This window comes from Narcine bancroftii, chromosome 7 (genome assembly GCF_036971445.1).
Source record: "Narcine bancroftii isolate sNarBan1 chromosome 7, sNarBan1.hap1, whole genome shotgun sequence".
NCBI classification, from domain to species: Eukaryota; Metazoa; Chordata; class Chondrichthyes; order Torpediniformes; family Narcinidae; genus Narcine; species Narcine bancroftii.
In genome coordinates, this window is record NC_091475.1 from 78178223 (window position 1) to 78199081 (window position 20859).

The 20859-nt window shown below is 48.0% G+C and overlaps 1 protein-coding gene across 5 annotated transcripts in view; it reads right to left on the minus strand.

The window, feature by feature from the left end:
• LOC138739043 (collagen alpha-2(IV) chain-like) overlaps nt 1-20859 on the minus strand; it is a 171842-nt gene that overhangs the window by 85669 nt on the left and 65314 nt on the right. For 4 of the 5 annotated variants that reach the window (XM_069890422.1, XM_069890423.1, XM_069890424.1 and 1 more), the window contains 3 exons: nt 3452-3586; nt 2337-2381; nt 1435-1551 (listed from right to left, as the gene is read on the minus strand). In XM_069890422.1, the coding sequence (XP_069746523.1) occupies nt 1435-1551; nt 2337-2381; nt 3452-3586 (297 nt within the window). Of the gene's footprint in view, nt 1-1434; nt 1552-2336; nt 2382-3451; nt 3601-10136; nt 10217-20859 lie in introns of those variants that run through there. The other variant, XM_069890426.1, reaches the window with a different exon arrangement.

Below are 20859 nucleotides of genomic sequence, written 5' to 3' on the forward strand. Positions count from 1 at the left end.
ACCACCTTATCTTTTGTCTTGGATTCTCCAGCTGAGTTGCTCTCTCCTTCCATCTGGCCCAGAATTGGCCATTTCTGCCCCTTATCATTTTCAATGAGCTTTTCTCATTCCATTTGTGTTGTGTGTCTTTTGGTCATGTCCCTCAGTCTCGTTCATTATAGCACATAATATAAGCAAATAAGCTTAATGTGTTTCTAACTGGTATTGAGCTGCTTATTCTCACCCTATCACAGATATTCCCCTTGCTCTACCCCTCATCCATCTTCTCTGCTGCTTGTTTTCTCTTATTTCCATTTCTCACAAAACGTTACCTGTTCCCCTTTCCACAAATGCTGCCTGGCCTGCTGAGTGTTTCTAGCATTTCCTGTGGGTTTTTTTTTTAAATTTCGGCTTTTCATCATCTGCAGTTTTAAAAAAAAAAATCTTCCAGCACATGAAGCTTCTTTGTCTGCATCACGTGTGACAAAGAGAAAGGCTGCAGAACAGGGCCAGCAGACCAGACCATACGGAGGGACCAAAGAGAAACAGGAAAGACAGGCAGAAATGACCAGTCCACGACCTGACGGAAAGCCAGAGGGGAGTGGAGAAGTGTTGGAGAGTTGAGTCCAGAAAGCTGCTACATTACCCAGATGGAAGATGAGGCATGTGCCACAGCTTTGTGCTGGGCTTTGTTGTGACAGTGTTGTAGGTGACCAATAGAAAGGTCAGTGTGGGAGTGGGTGGGAGAATTAAAGTGACGGGCAATAGGAAGGTCAGGGTCACTCCTATGGACAGATGCTCCACAAAATCGATTACCCAAATCTACATTGGTACCTCCAGTGCCGAGGAGACTACATTGTGAACATTGAAAAGTAGTACACTGGATCAGGGGAAGTACAAGTGAATCTTTGCTTCACCTGGAGAGGGGTACAAAATCGTGAGAGGCATAGATCAGGTGAACGCACAGGGTAATTAGCAACAAGAGGATGTAGGTTTAAGGTGGGGGGGGGGGGAGAGGAGAGATTTAACAGGAACCCGAGGAGTAACTTTTTTTTTTACACAGAGGGTAGTGGGTGTATGGAACGGGCGGCCAGAGGAAGTGGTTGAGGCAGGTACCGTTGCAATGTTTAAGATTGGACAAATTCATGGATAGGAGGGTTTAGAGGGAAATGGGCCAAACAGAGGCAGGTGGGACTTGTATGGGCAGGACATTTACAACTACGTGACTCGATAACTGTTTGGCACACTTGTGTATCACACTCAACCCCAGCATCTGCAGCTTTTCCTGTTCATTCCGGGTGAGCAGAAGGGTGGTCATGAAGAGTTGGAACCTCTCTTGCAAAGCCGGCACAGGGGCAATGGGCTGAATGACCTCATGTGTGCCGTGTTAACCCCCGATGCAATGAAGGTCTTGCTTGTCCTGGCAAGGTTTCTTAACAGAGGACCTATACTTACAGGAGGACCGACCAAAGCTGGTATGCCGGGCACTCCTCGTTCACCAGCATCTCCCCTGGTCCCATTGCAGCCGTCTTGTCCAGCTGGTCCTCGAGAACCAGGCTGCCCTGGGTGGCCCTATAACCAAGATTCATCAGAGGCATTATTGAGTTATACAGACAGCCTCAGGGACCACTTCCCACCTACCAAAGAGGATGACACTAATAGTGACCCAGTGACTCTGACCTTCCCCATTATGAAATGCTTCCAGTACCTGGTGATGGAATGCATAAAAGTACACCTCCAGAGACACTGGACCCATTTCACTTGGAACTGTTCCACTGACGATACTATAGCCTTGACGTCGTTCCCCCCCACTCCATCTTGACCCACCTGGAGAACGAACGATGCCTCATACCCCAGGCTGCTGTTCATTGATCAACTCGGCGTTTAATACAACCATGATGCTGGTGGAGAAGCAGTCCTCACTGGGTCTCAACACTGCTCCCTGTAACTGGATTCTGGACTTCCTAACGGAACTTGTCCAGGTTGGCAGTAGGATACCGTCATGCTGAACATTGCCGCCCCTCAGGGCCGTGTGCTCAGCCGCTCCTGCTTACGCTACTGGCCCATGACTGGATCGCCAGATCACGCTCCAACAGTGTCAACAAGTTTTCAGATGGCATGGCAGTAGTTGGCCTCATCAGCAACAAACCCAGTGTTGGGGAATTGATCGACGCCTGCCCCGCCATCTACCTGCCACTCCCACCCTCCCCAATCATCCCCAGAGGGTCAGTGCTGCATGACACAGCCTCCCAAACCTCAATCCACGCTCACCATTCCCAGACTCTACTTCCCTTCCCTCCCCCCAACTCCCCCCAGTCCTGCTATTGCCCTGATGGATCCAAAGATCAGGAACTCACCGGAATCCCGTCATTCCCTGGAAATCCTGGCACGCCCATTGGTCCCTATTTTTAAAAAAAGTATATAGATTGAATAAGAGAGAGGGAACATTAACCTTGAGGCCTGACTCTTCCCTTTGACCACATGCCCAGGACAGGGTTGTGGACCCCTTGCTCTCATCTTCCTTTCAATATGGGGGGGGGCTGGTGAGGAGGGGGCATAGGCCTGCTCCAGCCCTTGCCACTGCCTGTTCCTGACGTCTTCCCGATGTCCTGTTGAGGTGGGCTTTGGCAGCGTCACACTGAGGACATGCCAGCCTTTCGGAGATCCCAGCGTATTCCCAAGGGAAGGTCATGAGAGTGAGGGAATGAGAGTGCAGTTTAGGGGAGGGCGAAGTGAGGTTTCACTTCTTTGAGCAGTGGCGGGGGGGGGGGTGGGGTGGGGTGGGGAGGTGTGCTCCCGTTTCTCATGGGAGCCCAAATCAGGCAAGGTCAGAGTTCATCCATCCTCATGAACCCCCTATGTGGGCGCAGAGGTGGCAATCCGGCCTTCCTGAGTTCCGGGGAGGGCAGGAGGAGTTTCAGGCTTGGTGGAGTTTGGGGTGGTTGGTGCACACTATTGGATCGGGTCAGGGGAGGTTGGATGAGCTCCAATGCTACTGAAACTAGGCTTCGATCCAGGACTATTCTGTGGTCTAAAGGCATGGAAGGACATTCTGAAGGATGCCCCAGAATAATATGAGGTGTGGAGAGTGTGATTTGGGGGAAAAGACAGGAGTGTGGGGGGGAACCCTCTGACACAAGGTCCTCAGGTTGTTGCTGGGATAGGTCAATGTAAGCCAGGGTCAGCGGTGGGGTCAGAAATCAGCTGGGTGGAGCTTCTCCTGCCTCAAGGAGAGGTCTGAGAGATAGATATCCTTCTAAGGGTTAGTCAGTGAGTGAAGTGCCACAGATCTGGAGACATCCATGACTGGAGAGGACATTTCAATTGGTAATTGTATCGGTGAGGCCGTAGCACGCCACGATTTTCTCTTCAGGTTACATGGAGATCCGACTCACCTTATCACAGGGACCAGGTTACACATGGGTCTGACCCACCTGGTCCTAGGGGTCAGGTTACACGCGATCCGACCCACCTTGTCTCCAGCTGGTCCGCTGAACCCCTCAGCTCCTTGGTGTCCTTTCGCTCCTTTGTGTCCAGGCTCCCCATGACGACCATGCGGTCCCTGTGGACCCTGTTCTCCTCGCACTCCTGGAGCTCCTGGACGACCCTGCAAAAACAGAACTGGAAATGACCATTGGCCACACATCCTGCAGCAGTAATAGTTGAAACCTGCTAGGGATACAGTCTCACACTGGATATAGCCTCACTCCAGATACAGTCTTGCTTCATGTACAGTCTCACTTTGGATACAGTCTTGCTCCAGGTACAGTCTCACTTCAGATACCGTGTCGCTCTGGATACAGTTCGCTCTGGATATAGTTAGATACAGTTTCCCTCCCAACAGGGCTACAAGATAGTTTCATTCTGAATACAGTCTCAATCTGGATACAGTTTCACTCTGGATACAGTCTCAATCTATAAACAGCCTCACTCTGGATACAATCTCAAACTGGATATAGTTTCATTCTGAATACAGTCTCAATCTGGATACAGTTTCACTCTGGATACAGTCTCAATCTATAAACAGCCTCACTCTGGATACAATCTCAAACTGGATATAGTTTCAATCTGGATACAGTCTCGCTCCGGATACAGTCTCACTCCCAACAGGATAGTTTGACTCCAGATTCAGTTTCACTCAACAAGGTCTCTCCAGGAGTACAATTTCACTCCCACCCTAGGATACAGTGCAGTACTGATTGGATCAGTTCTGATGCAACCAGCCTCCAGATAAGAGTAATTCCGAAACAACCTAATTTCTGATTGGCAGTTGAGATATTCACATGCACTCTCACTCCTCGAAAGGTCATTTGTGGCTGGTAGGCTTAATCCTTAATCCTGATACAGTCTGCTCTATCTGAGTCTCTGTAAGTGGAGTTAGATCAGATACAGCCTTAGTAGGTTGCACGCAGAAAGCACAGAAACAACTTCTCAAAGAACAAGTTAAACATCTGCCTAAATTTCTTCAGATTGTTTTCAGTGAAAATATATGATCAATAAAATACACTGTTATATTCCAACTCATAACCTTTGACGTAGTTCCATCATGGAGGGTAGAGAAGAGAGGAAGGAGGAGAGAGAGAGAGAGAGGTCATAAGGGAGGGGAGGGAGTGGGAGATGGAGGGAGGGGAGGGGAGAGAGGCAGGGTGTAGGGAGAGGACAGAGTGAAGCAATTCCCCAATCAGCATTCCTGATGCAAAGTAGCAGGACTGGGAACCCCACACTTTAACAGGAGGGCCTGAGTCTCCCACTCAGTGTGACAGAGGGGTGGTTGTTGGTGCAGTTATTGAAGGATCCACTAGATGGCAGAGAAAGGCCAGGAATGAACACAAGGCCACACTAGTAACCATGCCTATGTACTGAATCCAACAGACGCAAGTTACAGGGAGAGTCTGCAGCTCTTGGTCCGAGATGCAAGCACCATTCCTGAACCCCAGGCACCATGGTCCAGACAATGTCCAGGACCCAGCGTTGAGGGAGTGTCACACAATATTTATACAGGCTGCTCCTGCACATTTTTAACTTCCTCGCATTCGTCAGTCATCTGGACACACCATGATGGGTGGTTTTACCACCTGGCAATATGGGGGGGAGGGGGGGTTCCCAGTGGAGGTCCCTGTATGGAGGACTCCTGTCCCTTTACATCGCGGGCCTGGGGTAGAGACTGCTGTGCCGAGCAGTACCGTCCAACTGTTTCCTGAAACGGTTCACCAACACCCCGGCCGCCTATCATTTCTGCAGCCGGGAGGAGATGGTGCCCCACATCTTTGTGGAGTGTGTGAGGTCGCAGCCCCTCTTTTCCTATCTGAAGGGGTGGCTCCTCAAATTCTGCTTGCTCTTCAGGCCCACCCTCCTGATCTACATAATCTACGATCACCCGGTGCAGTCGATCTCCTTGTGGGGTTGTTGCTGGGCTTGGTGAAATTGGCTATTTACAGGTTGAGGGGGTGGGCGGTCAAGGGGGTGAGTGGGGTGAGCTGACTGCCTGCCTGTCTTTTGGGGTTACGTCTGGGCCCATGCAGGGTTGGAGATGGAACGTGCAGTGTCCAAGGGGATGGTGGCCGAGTTTGCGGAACGGCAGGCCTTCCCAGGGGATCGTGTGTGTGGTTGATGATGAATATCGTGTTTTAATTTGATGTGTAATAGAGAGGTGGTCGTAATTACCTCTTCTCATGGTTTGTTGCCACATGTTATGGTGGTTTTTGGTTATAGTTGTAGTTCTATGAGTGTCTTGTGTTTGTAATGTTGTCGTTTGAATAACATTTGTATGCTTATAAAAGAAAGGGGCACCACTGAGGAAACCGGGCTGCACTGAGTGAGATTCCCTGTACTCACCCCACAGCCCAACACGCCCCCCCCCCACCCCCAGGCATTTGGGATGCTGATTCCTGGTTGGGGGTGTGGGCTTGGGAAGAGCATTGGAATTGTGAGCAGGGATCAGAGGCATTTAGGATTCTGATTCCTGGTTGGGGGTGGGGGGGGGGCTGTTGGGCTGTGGGGGGATGGGGAGAAGAGGATGTCGCCTGGTGCAACTTCTCACTGACTGGAACATCTGTGCATTTCAGGTGGCAACATCTGGTAGTGATTAAATTCCAACAGCTGTTTAAGGTCATTTTAGCAAAAGTCCCCTGGTGCAGGATTCCCGGAAGAATTTCTGGTCTGCTATCATGGAATAGTTTGCTTTTCCCTGTGAATTAACTCTTCAACCAGAGAACTCCAGGTGAAGATAGGACACAGTGAGCATGGTCACCTCTGATGGCGAGTCCTGTGTGGGATTCTGAGGGACACAGGCAGACAAGCGAGCCTCCAATGGGATCATGCTGTTCTCTCTCCCCACTGTCTCCCACCCAGCGTCTCTCCTCTCTTCCTTTCCACTCTCCCTTCTCTTCAGACCCTTTCTCTCTCCTTCTTCCCTCCCCCTCTCACCTTTAAGGCATAGAGCACGGTAAAACAGGCCCATTTTGGCCCACGAGTCTGTGCTGCCCAATTTACACCCAATTAACCTACACCCCCGGTGCGTTTCGAATGGTGGGAGGAAACCGGAGCCCCCGGGGAAAACCCACACAGAGAAGGGTAGGAATGTACAAACTCCTTACAGACAGCGGAGGACTTGAACCCCGGTCCCCATCGCTAGCACAGTAAAGGCGTTGCACTAATTTCTACACCAACCATACAGCCTCAGGCCTTTCTTTTTCTCTGCTTTCTCTCCTCCCATCTCATCTCCATTTCCTCCCCCCTTCTCTCCATTTATGTCAGTAAGAACTGGGGCACAAATGCCTCTGTTGTAAAGACAAATTCTTGGCCAGGCTGATTACCACAGTCTACATTTTGCCTTCGGCTAATCAGTGTGAAGCCATGGAGGAGCTTTACGGTGCCACCGACAGTACTATGATTGTAGCTGGTGACTTGTAACACGCCAAACTGAAAATAGTCTTACCATGGTTTCAACAGCATGCCCACTTCGTCACTTGGAGAGAGAACACCCTAGATATGGTGTACACCAATGTCCTTGGTGCGTAAAAGGTTGCCCCCTTTCCCCACTATGGACACGCTGATCACATATCCGTCCTGCTAACACCGGCATACAGGCCACTGTGTTACGAGCCAAAGGACCCATAAACCCAGCCCCAAGACAAATGGTTACTTAAACAAAAGTTGCTTTTAATTATCTTTAAACATGAAAACAGGATCAAACTTTAACTTATTACTATTAACTTAACTCCCTTCTAATTCTAAGTGTACATGTATGTAATGTGTGTATAAGTTCAGAAATGTTTTTTACTTCACAGTCCAATCTCACTTCTCACTCCTTAAAGTTCACCGGTATCAGGCAATTCTTTTACTGTGCACAGAATTTAACATTTATGAATTTCACCATGCTTTGGTGCTTGAGAGGTAAATGGTTACTGCTCAGGAAGGTTTTTATCGGTTTTCAGAGAGAGATTTGTTGTTCACTGGACACAAATTATCCCTTTTAATCAGCCACATTAGTGTCTTGTCGAAGAAACTTGCCCCATCAGGGTTTTCCAGATAACCTCTTTCTTTCAGGTCACCACAGAGTTCCTTTTTGTTTCCCTTATTTTAAGTGAAACATTAGAAAGCCGGTTCTCTCCTCTTGTATGAACCACAAGGGCTTTGACCAGGCTGAACTAAGAACTCACAACCATCTGCAAAACGGGGTTTTCCATAAAATTGCCAGCTTGTCCTGTTCCATTCCCACCTGCTGCTGAACTGTAAAACTGCAGAACTCATCTCTCTCTCTCTCTCTCTCTCTCTCTCTCACACACACACACAGAGAAACAGACTGTTTTTTTTTCTCTTAGAACAGCAAGCTGCACTCCAGATAGCCTGTGGCTCCGAACTACTCCTCCAAGTTCTTTCATCTGTCGCATTTCAAAACAACAATCCATTAGTGAAGTCCCTTGGGCATTCTTCAAAACTTTTGCAAAGACTTTCGGAGCCGGGCCTGTCTAGCTTGAACAGAGCTCCAGTATTTTAAATGAGATCTGTCACACTTTATCTCCCAAAATCATATTGATATACAATATAAAACACAACATATTCGTCACAACTGGCAAAACAAATGAAGGCAGTTCGCAGGGAGACGTGGTCACGGGCGAGTGGCTACAGCAGCACTGTAAGACTGCTTTGTGTCATGGATTGGAGTTGTTTTAGGGAGACAGCCACCTATAACATTGAGCAGTGCATGAGCTCAGTGACTGGCTACATCAGCAAGTGCATTGAAGATGTCACTGAGATCAAATGTTTCACAACCAGGACTAACCAGAAACCATGGTTGGACTCAACACCCCTCTCTGCAACTAGATTCTGAATCTCCTAATGGGAAGACCACACTCTATCCAGGTTGGCAGCAGAACGTCAAATGCCATTACACCGAGCACTGGCGCACTTCAGGGCTGTGAGCTCATCTCGCATCTTGCTCATATTCACACTACTGGCCCACAAATGCATCACAAGATCCAGGTCCAACAGAGTCATTAAGTTTGCAGATGATACAACAGCAGTTTGTCTCATCAGCAACAACGATGTCACACTACAGAGAAGAGATGGAAAACCTCATGAAATGGTGCAAGAGTAACAACCTGAGTCTCAAAGTGAACAAGTCAAAGGAGATGATCGTGCTCCTCAGGAGGACCAGCAATGACCATTCTCCCCTACACATTAATAACTTGGTAGTGGAGCGAGTAGAGAGCACCAAGTTCCTCAGGGTCCACTTAACAAGTGGCCAATCATGGACACACAACATCACCTCACAACTTCTTGAGAAGACTACCGGCCACCATCTTGTCAACTTTCTATAGGACCTCCATGGAGAGCGCCCTGGCTGACTTCTTCACAGTGTGGTATGATGGCTGCAGAGAAATGGATCGGAGGTCAACCCACAGGACCATAAGAGTGGCAGAGAGGATCACTGGAGTCTCCTACCACAACCCCCCCCCCCCATCCGCCGTTGAGGACCCTCCCACCTCAGCTAGTCCTGTTGGGAAAGGGATACATGAGTATCAGAGCCAGAACCACCAGGCAGTGAGACAGCTGAACGAACTGCTCACGCTAACCCTCTTGACTCTACTATTTATTAAACAATAGTTATTTTTATATCTGGGTATAGAGTAGTGCACATTGTACAATTGGATGATAATAAACTTAAATGTGAAAAACCTTCCCTTATCCATCTCTTTATTCTCTCTTCCTCTCCCCTCTCCCTCTTCCCTCCCCTTTCTCCCTCTCTTTTTCTCTTTCCTTTTAGAAAGTTTTACAACATGGAAACATACCTAACTTGTTCATGCAATCAAATTGTCTACTTGGCCCATAAACCTTTCCTATATATTTATGAAATTGGGGTTATGCCCTTCTCTTAAATCTTTCCCTTCTCACCTTAAACCTATGGCCTCAAGTTTTCAACTCGCTGACCCTGGGCAAAGATAAACCATGAATCGCAGTTTTATAAAGCTCAACAGTATTTATCGAGTTCTCCCCTCAGTCTCCTTGGTTCCTGAGAGAACAGTCTCAGCAAATACAAACTCTCTTTATACCATCCTTGCGAATCTGCACTCTTTCCAGCCAAATGGCCTCCTTTCCATTAATTAGACACAATACATTAAATGTGGTCTCATCAACAATGTGCTCAGCTCATGTACTCAATGCAATGCTCAGATGTCTTGGACAGGTTCAACAGGTCATGCAGCATCCAGAGGAAGCAAAGGGTATTGAACATTTCAGGCCTCTCACATGGCATAAGCAATAAATAGGCAAGTTAAAAAAAAATGTAGGGGAAGGAGGAGAGGAGAGAAAGGAGGGAGGAAGGAGCAGAGGTTAACAAGCAAGAAGGTCACAGCTGGGTACAGGTCAGGGAGTTGAAGAAAAAAGGAGAAAGGGAGAAGGAAGGCTGTTGGGGTGAAGGAAAGGAGGCAGAGGGATAGGGAAAGGGAGAGGCTCCAGGGAAGGATTGAGCAAGCCCAGCATCTGTAGACTTTCTTGTTTAACTACATGATCACCTCACTCCCAGCCAGTCATCACTCACTGGGAACTATGAATCTGTACCCTTCTGTTCGACAATGCTCTCTAGGACCCGACTGTTTACCCTGGTTTCAATTGCCAAAATGCATCACCTCACACTTATCGGAGTTACATTCTACCTGAGGTTCTGAGGCTCACTTCTCCTGCTGATCCAGATCCCATTGTGATCTCAGTTCCTCTCTGATCACTGCACCACCAATTTTGGTGTCATCCACAAAATTACTAAAAATGTTAACTATATTGTCATTCCCATTGTTAATATACGTGACAAAACAAATATGGTCCCCGCATCACAATCAGAGAAGCGATCCTTACTACTGTCCTCTGCCTCCTACCATTAAGCCAAATATGTATCCAACTGGTCAGCTCACCTTGGATCATATACATTCTAACCTTCCAGACCAGACTTTGTCAAAGTCCACCTCGACAACACCCTGGGAAGGGTGAAGGTGGAAGCAGCTACTGAAGGAAGGAAATTGCGGACAGGCAGGATGTCTTGGTACGACAGGTAGGACAGGTGGGTTTGCATCCAATGGAGTTTTGAATCAGGAAGGCACATGAATGCAACAGTGAGGATGGAGAGGATGGTTCCTCTCAGAAACTCAAGCTCACTAGTCAGAGTAAGATGACACCCACTTAAAACAGAGATGATGGAAATTTCTTTCAGAAATTTGTGAATCTCTGGAACTCTCTTCTCAAAGGTGGTGAAAGCAGTCTTCTTTCTATTCTTAAGGTAGTGGTCGGGGTCAGTGTCTGGGCAGCCAAGGGAGAAGAGAGCAGCAGGGAGGTGTGAGGGAGTTCGAAAGTTCAGGGTCCAGACAGCTGAAAGAGGAGAGGAAAAGGTGGGTGAGTTCCAGAGCTCAGGGTCTGGACAGCTGGTGGAGGGGAGGGAGATGGGTGGGTTCAGAGCACAGTGTCTAGACAGCTGAAGGAGCAGAGGGAGTGATTTCCAGAGCTCAGGGATCAGGCAGATGAAGGAGGAATGGGTTCCACAGCTCAAGGTCTGGACAGCTGGTGGAGGGGCGAGAGAGAGAAAGAGAGAGAGAGAGAGAGAGAGAAAGAGAGAGAGATGGGTGGCTTCCAGAGCTCGGGACCTGGAAGGAGAGGGAGATGGATGGGTTCAGAGCTTAGTGTCTAGACAGCTGAAGGCCTAGCCACTCTTGCTGAAGTAAAGGAAGTTGGGTGATTGCAGGAGAATGGAATTGGAGGAGGGTTCCAGGTAAGCTCAGGTTCACACTGGACAGGTGGACAAATGGAAGATGATTCTTGGCAGCAGCGCATTGGAAAATTGATGAGGTGGGAGCTGGGTGATATGTGCAGTTTTAGTGGAGGTGAAGGTTTAGGTTACCCAAAGCTGTGTGAAATGATGCAGAGGGCAGAGAAAGCTTTGTGTCTCTGGTCTTCAAACAGGAGATCATTTTGGCCCCATCCCCTGTGCCTGTCCTGTCTCCGTACCACAAGCCCACATACTACAAACAGGCCTGTGTGATTTAAACACTGGGCTCTATGATCAACAGGAGACAAAGTCATTAATGTTTGGGAAACGGAACCCAACGCCAATGACAAGGAAAATTCCAAATGACCAACGCAGCTGGAGGCAAACACTAAATTTCAAAACATCTGCCTTCTGCAATCATTTTTAAATTGCTGCAGTATCTATTAAAAAGCTGGACAGGTCCTTCCTCTACACTCCCACACTCCCTCATCAATTCTTTCAAGGAGCCTGCAGCATTCTGATGACCTGAATGGCCTTGTGTGCTCAAACATTCCTCATTTCCTGGAGGGGAAGAACGTTTAAAAGGAGGGCCTCACCTGGAAGGGTTGTTTAGGAGAAGGTGCAAGAACAAGTGTGGCATCTCCAGCTGTGGCAGTGTGAAATGCCAGAGGTCAGGCGGGAAAGGGTGGGGAGGAGGAGAGTGGGCCAGGGAGTCGCCCACTTGCAATTGCTGGAAACGATGAAGGATTATGGTGTTGAATGTGGAGGCTGGTGGGTGAATGAGGAATTAGGGGAACTCTACCTCTAATCTGTTTTGAGGAGGGAGTAGGTGAGCTCAGAAGTCTGACCAACAGATGAAATTGTGGTGATACAACCACCAGCCGACTGCAGGGGGTGATTTCTGTACCTGCAGGAAGACCACCTAAGGGGCTGACTCCATCTGGCTGGCTGTCAATCAGCTGACCCAAATACAGACCTGAGCTGGCCCATCCTGAGCCAGTCATGCGGGGAGCTACCAAAGCATGAACTGGTGTTCAGACTTTTACCTGAATAAAGCCTGTTTTGAGTTTTGTACTTGCTTGCTGCTACCTCAATGCACCACAGAAACGTGAGGGAAAGCTCCATTAATCCCTGTAGAGGGGAAGCCACGTCTCCTGAAATAGGAGGACATTACAGATGACTGAGAATGGAAGGCCTCATCTTGAGAGTAGATGCCCTGGAGATGGAGAAAATGGGAGAAAGGGGTGGTGTTCTTATGGGGACAGGGTGGGAAGATATACAGTGGGAGTCAGTGGATAGTTTCTCTCTTGGGATTGAGACAGAGAGATCAATATAAGGAAGAGAAGAGTTAGAAATGGTCTGAAAATTTGAAAGTGGGGTGGAAGTTATTGTAAGATCATAAAATGTGTACGTCTGTCTGTTCTGCATGAGTGCAGGAAGCAGAAAATGCAGTAATCAACGTGAAGGAGGAAGAGTTAGGGTAAGGTACGACAGCAGGTTTGGAACAAGGACCGTTCCATATGGCCAATGAAAAGGCAGACGTAGCTGGGACCTATGTGGGTATCCGTGGCTACACCTTAGATTTAGAAGAGTCAAAAGAGGAGTTGTTCAGGATAAGAACAAGTTCTGCCAGCTGGATGAGAGAGCTCCTGGTTGGATCTTTATTTCAGAAAGAAACAGAGGGCTTTAAGACCTTCCTGATGGAAGACAGCAGGTTATGAAGACTGGATGTCCATTGTGAAGATGAAGTAGTGGTCCCCAGGAAATTTGAAGTTGTTGATATGATGGAGGATATGTGAGGTGCCCTGGGTGATGGTGGAAAGGACTGGACAAAGGGAGACAGGATGGAGTTAATCTAGGAGGAGATAGGTTTGCTGGGCCAAGACGAGGTAGGAACAATGGGCCTCTCAAGACCGTCCTGGTTGTGGATCTTGGGTAAGAGGTGGAAGTGGGAAATGTGGGGTTGGGGTACAATCGGGTTGGAGGCTGTGGAGAGAAGATCCTCTTCATGTGACAGTGTGTGAAACAGTGGCCTGGTGTTGGTTAATGGGGTCCTGGTCCATCAGGAGGAATGTCCAAAACCTGCCATCTACCTGCCAGACCACAATGGGCTTGATGGAATTGAGCGGAGAGCTGTATTTTCAGAGGGGCCGGGAGGAGCGGAGGTCCAGATGGTTGATGTTTCCTCGGCAGTTGGAAATAATGTGTAAAAGACCTAAAGGAGGTATCCAAGAGGAGCAGGAGTGTTGGAGACAGGAGGTTAGGTCATCAAAGGGGGAAAAGAGCACAACCTGGACAAAGGCATGAAGGCAGAGGTGACGGAAGAAGAGGACTCAAAGGTGAACCTTCTCCTGACAAATATAGAACATATAGTATAGAACATCTCTGCCCTGTTTTGTATTGGTGAGAAGAACTGAAAAAAAAAGAATTTTTTTTATATCAACCAGTTTCAGTCTCCAGTGACCTAGTCACTGCGGGCAGTGAGGAAATGTGTTTGTATCTCTGTTCACTTAATGTTCACCTTGGATTAGCACATGCCCAAAATGTGTATCTTAGCACGTGTCCAAAATGTGTATCTGGGGATCAATGAACATGTAACCTGGATCTGCAATTTACAAAAGTGTTGGAGAAACTCAGCAGGTCACTCAGCACCCATACAAAGTAAGAAGTTCAGGTCTGAGACCTTCCTCAGGGGTGCTGTAAATCAGACAGAGGCCTGACTGAAAAGGTGGGGAGAGTGGAAAGGGAGAGGGGGAGCAGCACAGGCAGGTGACAGGTTGATACAGGTGAGAAGAGGAAAGAAAATAGTGGGAGAGCGCAGAGGGCTGAGAAAGGTAACTCTCTGATAGGAGAAGGAAGGAAGGGAGGGGAGTGACTGCCTGATTTTTGGAACTCCTGAAGAACGGCTCAGGCCAACAAACGCTGACTGTGTTTTGATTTCCATGGATGCGGCGTGATCTGCCAAATTTCTTCAGAATTTCTCCTTGCTTCACGAGACCCCAGCTTCTGCAGGCTTTTTGTTCACCTCCTCTGCTAGTTTGCTGTCAATGTGTGATGGAGGTCAGTGCGATTTCTCCATCTGCAGTGTAGTGGGGATTAGCCTGTGGATACTTCATGTGACCTGGGTTCTGGCATGTGCTGTGACTGTGTTGTGGGGTTCAGTGCACAGAAACAAGCTTTTCTGGATAGAGTTAAGCTGGAGTTAAACTCACTTTAACTGCAGTCAAAGGCTGGTATCTTTCCTCGCCCACATCATTCCTTAGCATTACCTCTGGAATTTCTTTCACAAAAGCCCTCCGTTAATGACAAATCCAGTTGTCTGGGATTTTCCCAGCCGTGTTGATTTTAAACATTCATACATTTTCCTCTCATCATTAACTTGTATGCAAACAAGTGTCTGATAGCTGAGGTCCCCTGCTGGCTTGTGTCAGGACTTGTCCGCCCACGCTCTCATTTAATCCTTGATCCCAAGTCTCCTGGCCTAGATTTTGTAGACTTACTCAACTGAGGCACAGCGCAAAAGGGCAGAGACTGAAATCAGAGTGTCCTAGCGTCTGTCCTCGGCCGCACCACCACACTTCCTCTCCCACAGTCAATGAGTCTTCCCCCATCTCCCTCCACGGGGAAGCCAAAAGATGTCAAAGAGGGAAAAAAAAACTCACTCAGATCTGGGTTTAAACAAGAAAGACTGGAAACATGTTTTATCGTGCAGACTGAGCCACTAATTGAATGCAAATCCCTAAAATAAATTTGATTCTCCCTGAACCCTGAGCTTTGTTCAAGGCTCTGAGGATGGAAGAGAGTTTGATTTTTAAAAAAAGAGGCTCCGATAACTGCTCGTTATCAGCAGGGAGAGGCAGAGACTCCCAGTTGTTGCACTGCCATTCACAAGAGTGGAATTGTGCACATTTGCAAGTGCGTGTATTTGTGTCAGTGTGTGGATATTTGCGTGTGTCGGTGACTGTCTCCACTTGCGTGTGCAGGTCTGTGCATTCATATTTATGTATGTGTGCACATGTATGAGTAAATGGGTATACTTGTTTGTGTGTGCCTGTGCTGAGAACTACCAGCACAAATACCCATGTGGGTGTGAACATCTGCAGGAGACCCTTTTCACTAGTCATCTTAGACCCTGTTTGGTTCCCTCAGTCTCAAATTTGAAGTGTAAACCCGAGATCTTCGAGCCCATCCAAATCCAAGCATCTGCTAGCTCCTCCTCATCCATTCTCAAAGAATTGCAACAAACTTCCCTTTTATAAAACCACGTGGAATCTGCTTTATGATTATTTGAAGGACCTGAGATCGTTTGCTTCATATATTCCTGGTATGTTCGCAATAGCAGAGGTTAGGGTTACAGCAAGAGACTGGACAAAATAATTCACGGAATTGTACCAGGGTAGTGCAAGCACAGCTGGGTGTGGAAGGAAGGGAGAAGAAGTAGATGTTCTCAACCCATGATGATGCAGAATAAATACAGTCAAGGAGGAGAAATGACTGGGTCTGAGAGCATAGATGGCTGGGAAAAGGAGGTGGGGTGTGAGGGGAGAGTGAATTTGGACTGGGTGGATCCTTGGTGAAAATAAACACCAGACATTTTGCTGAGACTCAGGGCTCAGTAAATTCCGCAATTACTCAGAGTCCACTTCCTAATTACCTAGTGTCCACTCCCCAATTACCCAGTATCCACTCCCTAATTACCAAGTGTCTACCCTAATTATCCAGTCCACTCCCCAATTACCAAGTGTCCACTCTCATTACCCAGTGTCCACTCTCACATTACCATGTCCATTCCCCAATTACACAGTGTCCACTTCCCAATTGCCCAGTGTCCACATTCCCTAATTACCCAGTGCCCACACTCCCTAATTACCCAGTGCCCACTCCCCAATTATCCAGAGTCCATTCCCCAATTACCCAATGTCTACCCTAATTATACAGTTCACTCCCTAATTACCTAGTGTCCACTCCCCAATTACCATATCCATTCCCCAATTACCCAGTGTCCACTCCCCAATTATCCAGTGTCCACTCCCTAATTACCCAGTGTCCACACTCCCTGGTTATCCTGTGATAAGAGGGCCAGAGATATTATATTGGCATAGTCTTTTCCCCAAGCATAGGGGATATTAAAGCTGGAGGGAAAAGATTTAAAGTGAGTGAGAAAGATTTAATGCGGACCTGAGGGTGAACTTTTTTCCACCCAGATGGAATGAACAGTTAGAAGAAGCAGTAAGGGTAGGTACAATTGTAGCATTTAAAAGATATTTAGACAGGTTGTTTGGCTTGGCTTTGCGGACGAAGATTTATGGAGGGGGTAAAAGTCCACGTCAGCTGCAGGCTCGATTGTGGCTGACAAGTCCGATGCGGGACAGGCAGACACGGTTGCAGTGGTTGCAGGGGAAAATTGGTTGGTTGAGGTTGGGTGTTGGGTTTTTCCTCCTTTGTCTTTTGTCAGTGAGGTGGGCTCTGCGGTCTTCTTCAAAGGAGGTTGCTGCCCGCCGAACTGTGAGGCGCCAAGATGCACGGTTTGAGGCGATATCAGCCCACTGGCGGTGGTCAATGTGGCAGGCACCAAGAGATTTCTTTAGGCAGTCCTTGTACCTCTTCTTTGGTGCACCTCTGTCACGGTGGCCAGTGGAGAGCTCGCCATATAACACGATCTTGGGAAGGCGATGGTCCTCCATTCTGGAGACATGACCCACCCAGCGCAGCTGGATCTTCAGCAGCGTGGACTCGATGCTGTCGGCCTCTGCCATCTCGAGTACTTCGATGTTAGGGATGAAGTCGCTCCAATGAATGTTGAGGATGGAGCGGAGACAACGCTGGTGGAAGCGTTCTAGGAGCCGTAGGTGATGCCGGTAGAGGACCCATGATTCGGAGCCGAACAGGAGTGTGGGTATGACAACGGCTCTGTATACGCTAATCTTTGTGAGGTTTTTCAGTTGGTTGTTTTTCCAGACTCTTTTGTGTAGTCTTCCAAAGGCGCTATTTGCCTTGGAGAGTCTGTTGTCTATCTCGTTGTCGATCCTTGCATCTGATGAAATGGTACAGCCAAGATAGGTAAACTGGTTGACCGTTTTGAGTTCTGTGTGCCCAATGGAGATGTTGGGGGGCTGGTAGTCATGGTGGGGAGCTGGCTGATGGAGGACCTCAGTTTTCTTCAGGCTGACTTCCAGGCCAAACATTTTGGCAGTTTCCGCAAAACAGGACGTCAAGCGCTGAAGAGCTGGCTCTGAATGGGCAACTAAAGCGGCATCGTCTGCAAAGAGTAGTTCACGGACAAGTTTCTCTTGTGTCTTGGTGTGAGCTTGCAGGCGCCTCAGATTGAAGAGACTGCCATCCGTGCGGTACCGGATGTAAACAGCGTCTTCATTGTTGAGGTCTTTCATGGCTTGGTTCAGCATCATGCTGAAGAAGATTGAAAAGAGGGTTGGTGCGAGAACACAGCCTTGCTTCACGCCATTGTTAATGGAGAAGGGTTCAGAGAGCTCATTGCTGTATCTGACCCGACCTTGTTGGTTTTCGTGCAGTTGGACAGAGGCAAATGAAAGCAGCCTAGGTAGACAACTTGGTCTGCATGGATGAGTTGGCCTAATGGGCTTGTTTCTGTGTAGAACTCAATAAATGTTACCCATAGCCTTACACTCCATGGCTCATCAATTTATCTGTAACCATACACTTCCAAACCAACTGATGCAATCTTTTTTATTTGCATTGGCTTTGAATTTACAGTCCAATCCTCATCACATAACCAAGCTGTCAGATTCCCATGATGATGGCCAGAATTTCAAACCAGGATCCTTTGAATTGGATCCCAGGGAAAAGCATGTGTTCATTTTCCAACATATAAATCCAAAAATATTATGGAGTGGGTGGTAATCCTCTAGCCATCCAAGGAATATACCCCAAGCCACACTTACTCATCCCTACTTAGTTCTTCCACTGTGGCGGTGGGAATTAACAATCCCAATTCCTCGTGAGGAGAAGATTTTCTTGACGAAATAGCAGAATCCTGGCTGTGGCTGTACAATTCTCCCATCCCATCCTCCCTCGAGGTGATTTCCCCCTCCTCACCATCTCCCTGGGTGACTAATTCCTCTCCCCAGCTTTCCTCTGGATGACTAAATCCCCTCCCCCACTCTTCCTCTGATGTGGAGAGCCATGTGGGTCACTTTGACCTGACCCCACATTTTTACCAAATTCCTGTAAAACTGTGGAGAGACCAAGGGCATGGGATTGGTCGGAGGGAGAGAGGAAGGAGGAATGGTGGACCTAACCAAAGATATTGGCGGAAGTAAAATTGATCAGAATGAGCAGGTAAGTGGTTTTATTGCAGAACTCCTTTTAGGTTAGCTCATCTCTTTTGTGTGGGAAACAAAAATCTCTGAAGAAAGAGACTGGTCTGGGCAATGATCAGCTTTTGCAGCCAACTTGCTAACTCTAATTGTGAAAATGCCTGTGGACACAGGACCACTGATGGTACATAGGAGTACACAGGCCCTGCTCCATCCCCTTGGGAACCCCCACCACATAAACCCTGAGCATATGGGCATGTTGAGGGTTGGGTGATTTAAGGGCAGTGAAAAGTCTCCCTGCTCCTCAAACCAAACCCAATGATCAATGTTGATGTGACTGTAATTTCAATACCAGGTGAACTTTTCATCTCCTCACTTATCAAGAAGTTAACTACCCATGTCTTTAAAAAACTCAAAGTCTCTGTTTCCTTTGTCCTTTGATACTTTCAAAGACTCACAATCTTATGAAATGTTTTGATTCATCTCTGACTTAAAGAAGTGACCCTTTATTTTCAAACAGTGGCCTGAGTCCTGCCCTTTGCCACAGAGTGAGTGTTCTCTCCCATCCTATTTCATCCTCCCCCTGTTTTTGAAATCTCTGTTGGATGAGAGACCAGCTGTCTCCCTTTCCACAGAAAGCAACACTCAGTCCATTGGTCTCCTCTACATTGGAGAGACTGGATGCAGACTGAGAGATCACTTTGCTGAGCCCCTCAGCTCTATCCGCAGCAATAACGTGGATCTCCCAGCAGCCATCCATTTTAATTTTCCGCCCCATTCCCTTGTCGATATCTCTGTCTATGGCTGCATCCACTTCAAGAATGAGACTACCTGCATCTTCTGACTGGGCACCCTCCAATCAGATGGCATTAACATCGACTTCTCTGGCTTTCATTAAAAACCCCCATTACCTTCCCCCAGCTCTGCCTATCCCTTCCCTGTCTCCTTTCGCACAGACATGATCAGTTCTCACCTCTCCTCTTGTCATATCCAATTAACACCTTTTGTGGGTCTGTATTCCTCCCCCAGTCCGCATTGTCTGAATTCGGAGATTTCCAGCTTCAGGCTCACTCTGCCTATTCCTTGAAGAAGGGCTTAGGCCCGAAATGTCGGCAACATATCTTTGCTTTTAATGGATGCTCAAAGACCATCTGGGTTCCTCCAGCATTTTGGTGTTTTTTAGTATAATCAAAGCAGATATGCTGTCCAAACTGATTCCATCATATTTAGGGTGGAATTAACAATCCTGAATTGGCCAATGCACAGGCCATAGACCCCGATATTCAGGCATACACAGCCATTACTAACCTGGACATACAACGGGTGGCACCACAACGGTGGCCCAACCTTTCTTTGTGACGTGTCTTTGGGCTACCCTTGACCATTGATTCCGGCATCATGGAGGTGACGCCTTTTCAACCAGATACACGGCTTGTCTCATCCGTCCATCAGAACGTCAGTCAAGCTCATGTCAAGTAAATATGTATGGCATGGACTAAGAAAAAATGTCGCTCAATGGGCAAGTACATGCGCCTCCTGCCAGACGGCCAAAATTCAGCGCCCCACCAAGGCACCTCTTCAGACTTTTCCAGCTGTACACAGGAGGTTCAAACACATGCATTTGGACCTGGTCAGACCATTGTCAGTATCTCAAAACATGAGATACATTTTAACAGCGGTGGACCATTCCACGCGCTGGCCAGAGGCCATCCTGTTGCCATCCAGTGACACTGAAACATGTGCTGTGTCCCAGTGCACATAACTTTGGACCGCAGAGCACATTATGGTCTGCCTTTGCGTGCTTTTGTGGCACAACCTGCAGCACACCATGGCATACCATCCACATTCCAACGGCCTTATGGAACGTTTCCACCGGCAACTAAAGTCCGCGCTTAAGGCCCAACTCACCGGTCCCAATTGGGTTGATGAGTTGCCATGGGTTCTACTGGGTGTATGCATGGCCCCAAAGGAAGATTTGTCTGTATCATCTGCAGAAATGGTTTATGGCACTATCCTTACAGTTCTAGGGGATATTCATTTCACAATCAACTCTGACCTGGATGCCCTTCAGCAGCTTCGACGTGGTTTCACTAGCAGCAAACCTGTTCCTACCAACTGGCACATGTGCCCCACTGCTCCTGAATGCTGATTTTGTTTTTGTACGCAGACAGGTCCCAGGAGTGCTGTTTCAATGACCACATGAGGGCCCTTTCCGCGTGATGAAGAGGGACGGGATTGCGTATACTTTGGATATTGGGGGACATTTGCAGCTGTTTAGTGTAGACAGACTCAAGCCTGCCCATGTGGATCCCACTGCACCCATTCAATGCC